At 30.0% G+C, this 7676-nt stretch overlaps 1 protein-coding gene across 1 annotated transcript; it reads left to right on the top strand.

The window, feature by feature from the left end:
• The first annotated feature begins 2102 nt into the window (after window positions 1–2102).
• On the top strand, window positions 2103–6323 carry LOC145804702 (uncharacterized). Its single transcript, XM_082899506.1, has 3 exons — window positions 2103–2762; window positions 2871–3054; window positions 5480–6323. Exons 1-3 carry the CDS (start codon window positions 2223–2225, stop codon window positions 6088–6090), a joined length of 1335 nt encoding a protein of 444 aa, XP_082755632.1. The 5' UTR covers window positions 2103–2222; the 3' UTR covers window positions 6091–6323.
• Window positions 6324–7676: the final 1353 nt, after the last annotated feature.

Genomic DNA, 7676 nt, shown 5'->3' with positions numbered 1-7676 from the left:
AAATATTTTTAAATCTGGTCAGAAAAATATTAATGAATTAATGCCAATGATTTAACGAATAATTATTCAAAATTGATAATTTTAAAGATGAAAGAGGGTAAAATACTAAAATGACACAAACCCTATTATCTTAATTCATACTTTCTTTTGTTTTTTTGGATAAATTACACTCATATCCCTTGAAATTTAAAGAAAATACAGACAGTCTTACACTGTTGACATAATTACAGTAATATCCCTTTTAGTATGATTAAAACTTCTGAAACTAAAGTCAATAGTAAGTAGACACTGAAATAAATATACATTTTAGCAAGAAAGAGATAATATCATTATTTTCAATCATACGACTAATAAATTATTGATGAAAAAAGTGTAAGTATGATGTGAAATAAAATTTTGAGGGAGTTATGTCAAAAGTGTGAAATTAACTATATTATTTTTAAATTACAAGAAAAGTGAGTTTAATTTACTTTTATGAACAAAATTATTAGATGATTTGAAAATCAATATCAAAAATTGATTAATTGTCATTGAGAAAATTAATTTTTGAATTATGTAGTGTTATTCCAAAATTAACTTTAAAAAAAATAAATATTTAGCCTTATTTGAGAAGTTAACTATTTTAATTAGATTTTTAATTATTTTAACATAGTTTGTTTGGTTTGAGTTTTAGAGATGAGTTTTAGAAAAAAAAATTTAAAAAATTGTTTGGTTTGAGATTTTTCTCAAAAAAATTTCAAAATCACTTCTCGTTCTTACACATCAATCAATTACTTTTTCTCTCTCCTCTCTCCTTCTCAATCACTTTTTCTCTCACACACATCTACTCAATTTGTCCAAAATATCAAATCATCTCAAACTCCCACAAAAAATTTTTCTTTCAAAATATACAACCAAACAAACCAAAAAAATTTCTAAAATAACTCTTCCAATTTTTTTTCAAAAATAACTCTCTAAAAAACAAACCAAACAAGCCCACGTTTGTGAAGTTGATTAATTTTTTTTTAATAATTAATTTGCGGATTATGAGAAAAAAATAAAATAATAATTATAAATAAAATAAAATATTTTATTTTATTAACTATTTCAACTCATTTTATTTGGCATGCGAGTGTTTTAGAAAAAAAGTCAGAAAATTACTAAAAAAATTAAGGATAAATTACAAATACACATCTTGAGATTTTTTTAAAATACAGATTGCCCTTTGTGGTTTGAAAAATTACAAGTAACCCTTTATTAGAATTTTTTATTTAACAGAATTAACTAAAAAAATAAAATTTATATTTGCTCTCTAATACAATAATAAAATTACTTAAATTATTAATTGAAACATAATTTTAACATTATTAAAAATTATTAATTGACTTGATGATTTATTAATAAAAATGGCGATTTGAAATAAAATTAGAAATCTCAGAGTTGAAATGTAATTTGTAAAACCACAAGAGGAGATATTGTATTTTAATCCAATCTTAGAGAATATATTTACAATTTGCCCAAAAATTAACATTACCTCATTTCCATTGAATGATTGTTGTGTTGTGTTAATTTTCTAAGGAATTTCATAACATTCTCTTAAATGTGTCTCAATAGGACATTTAATTGTTGGTTAATATTTCAAGCATCCGTTGGTTGTCTTGTTTAGGTCCTCACTCTCTCTACTAAACAACCAAATGTGGTTTGACTTCTTGTGTTTATACTCACAGCCTCATGGGCCAGAATGATCCAGGCCCATATGGTAGGGTCGGCCTAAATTTTTTGAGACCCAAAGCAAACTCAGGAATGGGGCTCAACTTTAAAATTTTTTTAAAGAATATATATTGGTAAAATATTAAAAATCTTCAATTTATTTTACAAATTACATTCCACTATTTCAGAATGCACGATTGATTACGATTCAAACTTTTCTTTTTTTTTCAAAATAAAAATACATAATAATATTAATATTCCTTGTAATATTATTTTCTTTTAATAATAATATTTTCGTTTAATAATAAAATTTTCCTAGATCTTGATTGTCTCATAAAATTATTTTCCTTTAATAATAAAATTTTCCTCCTTCATTGCCTTACAAAAATATTTTCCTTTAATAATAAAATTTTCCATCATCTTCATTGATTCACCTTCGTTCCCCTATATCTATATATACGTATTGTATTGCATAGCTTACAGAGACAACAAACAAAGAGAGAGAGAAAGAGAAAGAGAGACAAAACAATTCAATGGCATTCAAAGGTTTCATCTCCCGTGTCACATCTTCCTTCAAATTGTGCCGCTCCAAACATCCGTCCAACATCCCACATAATCCTATCCAACTCTCCCCAAGCCCTCTCTTCGTTGACAGCCAGCCGGCCACCCCCCTCCCTTTCAAAAAACCCCACCGCTCCTTCAAGCACCGCGTCTCCTCCTTCTTAGTCTGTGGGTTGCGCACACACGAAGACAACCTCCCCGAATCACCGCCATGCAAGTGGGACGAGACGCCACGTCGCGACTACAGCTCCTCCATCTCCAGCGACGACGAACTCTTCTCTCCTCCTTCTCCGCCGACACAACAGCCTATCACCACTTCCATCTCCGGCGATTCCGAAGACGAGGTCTTCCCTCCTCCTCCTCCTCCGACGCCGACACAACTCTCTATCCCCACTTCCCTGGCCGACAGTGGTTTCTGTGGTTACGAGAGTGACGATGAAGAAGAAGAGACCGTGACACTTTCACTAAATCGCAAGAGGATGCAGAAGCTGCTACCGTCATTTCCGGCAGAGGTACATGCATTAAACTGGGTTTAATTTTAATTAATTAACTTCAATTATCACTTAATTTTGATTAATTGTTTCTAATTAGTTTGATTAATAATTTTGTGGGGGTTGAAGAGATCAAAGATGGAAGGAGGGAGGAGTCTGTTGGAGAGGTGCGATAAGCTGCTACACAGTATAGCGGAGATGACGAGTGGGACTGAGTTGCAACAGAGTACAGTGTCGGTACTCGACTCGTCGTTCTACAAGGACGAGTCATCCTCTCCTTCGCCTGTCATGAAACGCAGCATTGAGTTCAAAGGTACGTAAGTCTCTCACAAATTTGCTAGTAATTAATTATCCAATGATTTTATTTAATACTGTAATCAGATGACGTCTTTACTGCTATATCGTGGTTTGACTCGGAGGGCCGTTTGGTTTTGCTTTAGTCAACCTACTCATTAACTGAAGTTTGTTTGTTTGTTTATTTATTTTGTTTTTCATTTTTATTTTTTAAAATTTTATACATGGTACTCATTAACTGAGATTTAACTGTAACTGAGTTGCAACCTCCTCTTCTGAAAATTTTATCCATAGTCAAAATGATAACCTGATTTCTGAAAATTTTACTCATAGTCAAAATGATGACCTGATTATAGGATTGCAAACGAACCGAGTTGAGTCAAGTTTTATTGAATACGAACTCGGTTTATTTATTTGTCGAACTCGTTTATTGAATTCAAGCTCAGCTCGATAACTAATTGGGTTAGAGCTTAGCTCGATTCGTTAATATTAATAAAACTTGAATTCGGTTCAGCTTGACTCGATAAGAATTTTTTTTTTATTATTTAATATATAAATAATATATTTATACTTATGTTATTTGATATATAAAAAATATATTTATTATGCAATTTAAATAAAAAAACGAGTTCGTTTAGTAAACGAGCCAAACCGAGCCAGTTCGCAAACAATTTGGTTCGTTTACAACCCTACCCGTATGATAGCTAGCTCTAGTTGAAAAAGGAAAATAGTTAAAACTTTCAAGACATTCCTCTTAAATTTATTTCAATGAGGATATTTACAGGAAAGTTTTTTTTTTTAAATTTAAGAAAGATTTTAGGGTATCTACCATTAATGATTGAAAAATAGAAAGGGCTATGTTAAAAAGAAAAAGAAAAAATATTAAGAGTGTCATCCTTCGTAGGTGGGGTGGCAATTTTTCTAGACGTATTTGGGGTCGCTTTTGTGTAATAGAAGGGTGTTATTTTTTTTTTGTTTACACATGTTTTTTAATGTATAAATAAAAATAAAAAAAGAAAAAGAAAAGAAAAGAAACGAATTTTAAATCATAAAAGCTTAGCCATTTTGATGCATGGGACGGATGGATTCTCATAACTCTTTAGGGAAAAGTTAGGGATCATGAAAATTTTTTCATGAAAATGATCATGAAAAATTTATGATTTTTGAATTATCTTGATTAGTGTGTGGTGCTTTATTCTAAGTGTAATCCAAGGGTCACAAAACTTTCATGATTATTTTCATGAAAGATTTTTCATGATACCTAGTATTGTTGAACTCTTTAACATCGTGTTTGTAGAAATTTATGAACTTTTACTATCTTTGTTTTTGCCCTTTACATTGTTTAGACATTTTTTTTTTGGGGGGTACTTTATAGACCATGACGTGGAGAGGATAGTCTTGCCAATGAAAAAATTTGAACACTCAACTTCTATGCAAACGTAATGCATTTTTTTTTTTTTTTTGCAGTTATAATTGAGATCACTAAAAAAACCAATCACTAACAGTTCTAATGAGCTGAAAAATGTAAAATAAATAAATAAATAAATAACAATATAGACAACCATCACATCAAGGGGGACCCAACTCATTAGTGCTCCCCTTAATGGTCTCTTTTTAGTGTTTCCAAGCATTAATCTTTTTTTTGTTAACAAATGTACTTTTAAAAAAGAAAAACGAAAGAGACTCAAAATATAACTACAAAAGATTATCAAAAATATAGTTAATTATATTAATTATATTAATTCAGACTCTGTTAATGGATTGGCTATATGTTCATTTAAATGAAATAAATTTATTCTGAAATATTACTACTAAATTTAAATTATAAATGTTGTTTTTTTCTCTATCTAATAGTGACCACTGGCCAGCCTTGAGTTGAATACTACTACTTTTTTTTTTTTTTTGGAACAGTGAATACTACTGCTTCATGACATGAAACAAAAAGCATTATTATAGTTTATTTGGTGTTGTTAATAACAACAATAATTATCAGGGCACATGCAAGCCATGTTCCCATCCCATCATCAACTAGTATCTATATTTACTTAGAACGTATCAACCAATTTCTTAAAAAAAAAAATTAAATAGTTTGTCTTGAAAAGAAAAATTATATAGCCAATGGATTGGCTATATGTTCTCTTGTTGTGAATGTTGTAAATTGCTACTAACTAAAATAAAGGGTCACAATATGAACTATAGCATGGTTTTTTAATAGGATTATTACAATTAAGGTAAAAATATATACATATATATATTATTTACCAACTAGTTCATTAAATAAAAAAATAATAAAATAAAAATCTTGTAAAGTCTATGCATAAGAATTTATTTATGAAGGCAAAATTATGGACTTGGTAAGAATTTGTCAATTTTAGCCTTAATTACTAGGAGAATGAAATGTTTTGATCGAGTACAAATAGTGATATCTGTTCCTATGTAATCAGATGAACTAGGAGAATTTGACGAAGATATCTGGAGTCCTGCCATCTCGCCCATTCAATCAAAATGCGAAGACAAATCAGACGACTGTGATTTCGTTTACATTTCAGAGATCCTTCGAGCTTCCAATTACCTCCCTGAAGACTATGATATATTTCAATTGTTAGAGAAGCAACAGTATCTCAAAGGGAACGATACCTCTGGAGTCTCCTGCCTCGAAAGAAAGCTAATCTTCGACACTGTCTCTGAAATTCTCGACAGGGATAGAGAAATGCCTCCGTGGAAGGTCTTATCACAGTCAAATTCCAGTATCGAAAAGCCTTCATTGCATCAAGTTTGGTCAGAATTTCAGAGAATTAGAGAGCGTGACACTACAGAGGACTTGTTTGATATTGGTTGCAGTGTGCCACGAAAGGACTTGGTAGGAGATGCAATCACCGGGCGGGGAGATTGTCCGGTGGAAATGGCAGAGGCGACGTTGGACATTGAACGGATGATATTCAAAGATCTGGTCAGCGAAACAATTGGAGATCTGGTGGCATTTGCCGGGAATAGAAAATCCTCGGTGCGCAGGAATTTGTTTTCTAATGCGAAGGGCATAGGGAAGCCTTTTTAGTTTTTGTTTTTAATGTTTTCTGTGTGTCTCAGTTACACTTGTGTTTTAAGTTTTATTTTTGTTTTTGCCATTTTCTTTATGTTAGTTTATTTTTTTAAATTTGGAAATCTAGTATTTCGTTGGGGTTTTTTACCTTGGAAACCAGGCAAATCTAACTGGTAGCTTTTGCAAAACCTGTAAAAAGTGGGATTGAAAATATCAGAAAAGTGCATGTGTGAGCTTTCAAGCTTAAATCACTCTTTCTCAATATAGCATAATGTTTCATTGTTTATCTTAGCATTTAGAGGCAATTTGGGAGCTTGTTAAAAAAAGTAGTTTTTTGACTTTTTAGTTTTTTAACACAAAAAAGTTACCAAAAAACCAAAAAAATCAAAAAATTAGTTTTTTACCAATTTCGCAAAACACCACTTAATGTATCAATCTAATTATGGTGAAATTTATTATATCAATATTGTGCTCATAAATATGACATTACAGCTTTCTCTAATTGAACTATTTTGCATGGAAAAAAAAAATTTGTTTGGAAAATAGGGCATGTTTGGTAAGTTCGGGATATTTTGTTTTTACAATAGTATGTTTAAGGAAAAATTGAGTGAGATCTGTTTTTAATTGTATAGGATCATCTAAGAATTATTTTTTATTTTTTATGTTTTAAATATAATAATTATGTGTTTCCATAACTAAAAAATGTACAAACCACCACGTGGTAAGTCTGATCTATCAGTTAAATTTTTCAATATTATCATTACAAATTTAATTTTATAAAAAAAAATGCGAACGTGTTATTTCAAAATGAGGGACATATGATTACAATGTTTTTTAAGGAGAGACTTTAAGAGCAAGTTAAATTCGTGTGGGTTATGTCTAAAAAAATGATGTGAAATGATTTCGGAGAGGGGCCTATTGTGGGAGTCCCCAAATTTAATCTACAGGGGCGTAGTAGCGGTCCATTTCATTTGCAAATTTAGAGGTCATTTTGGGATTATTCTTTAAGTATTTTATTTACTTGTTTTCAATAAAATTAATTTAGTTTTTTAAAATTTACTCCACTAGATGAACCAATTTGTTTTAAAAAAAATTTAAAAAACTTTCACTATTAACAAAGGAAGGAAGAAACAGTTGATTTTTTATTTTTTTTTTATTTTTTAACTTTTATTATTTTTAATGAATTTTTTTTTAATTCCTTTATACTACACTAACTGGGGAAAAATTGACATAAATTAAAAAAAGATTATTAAAACAAAAAAATTATAAAAAAAAAAAAATTGACTATTTTAATTGGAAGCCAAATGAAACCATAGTGAAAGTTCAAGAGGAAAAAGAAGCGAGTTGAAGTTGAAATTGAAATTGTCTTAAAATTTTTGTTGTGACAATTCAAACAATGTAAAGCATGAGAAAAATAAGAGACACATTAGTGCTTCTTGCTCTGAAAGTCTTGGTCTTAGGAGAGACTTCCGGGTGTAAAAGGTGAGTCACTCTAGTCTCTTGTATGCAAGTTACATAAAATATATGACATCATTTATGTTGTGTTTTTTATTAATGAAAAATTATAATATATGTTAAGCAAGTCAGTTTATATTCTAACT

Source organism: Camellia sinensis, chromosome 12 (assembly GCF_055761805.1).
Source record: "Camellia sinensis isolate YWXY chromosome 12, ASM5576180v1, whole genome shotgun sequence".
In the NCBI taxonomy this organism is placed as follows: domain Eukaryota; kingdom Viridiplantae; phylum Streptophyta; class Magnoliopsida; order Ericales; family Theaceae; genus Camellia; species Camellia sinensis.
The sequence above is the reverse complement of the archived record's forward strand: the minus strand, read 5'-3'. Positions and strand labels throughout refer to the sequence as shown.

Coding starts and splice junctions, on each gene's coding strand:
- LOC145804702 (XM_082899506.1), top strand. CDS start 2,223: ATGGCATTCAAAGGTTTCATCTCCCGTGTCACATCTTCCTTCAAATTG. Junction 2,763..2,870: donor TACCGTCATTTCCGGCAGAG/GTACATGCATTA, acceptor TGGGGGTTGAAG/AGATCAAAGATGGAAGGAGG. Junction 3,055..5,479: donor ACGCAGCATTGAGTTCAAAG/GTACGTAAGTCT, acceptor CTATGTAATCAG/ATGAACTAGGAGAATTTGAC.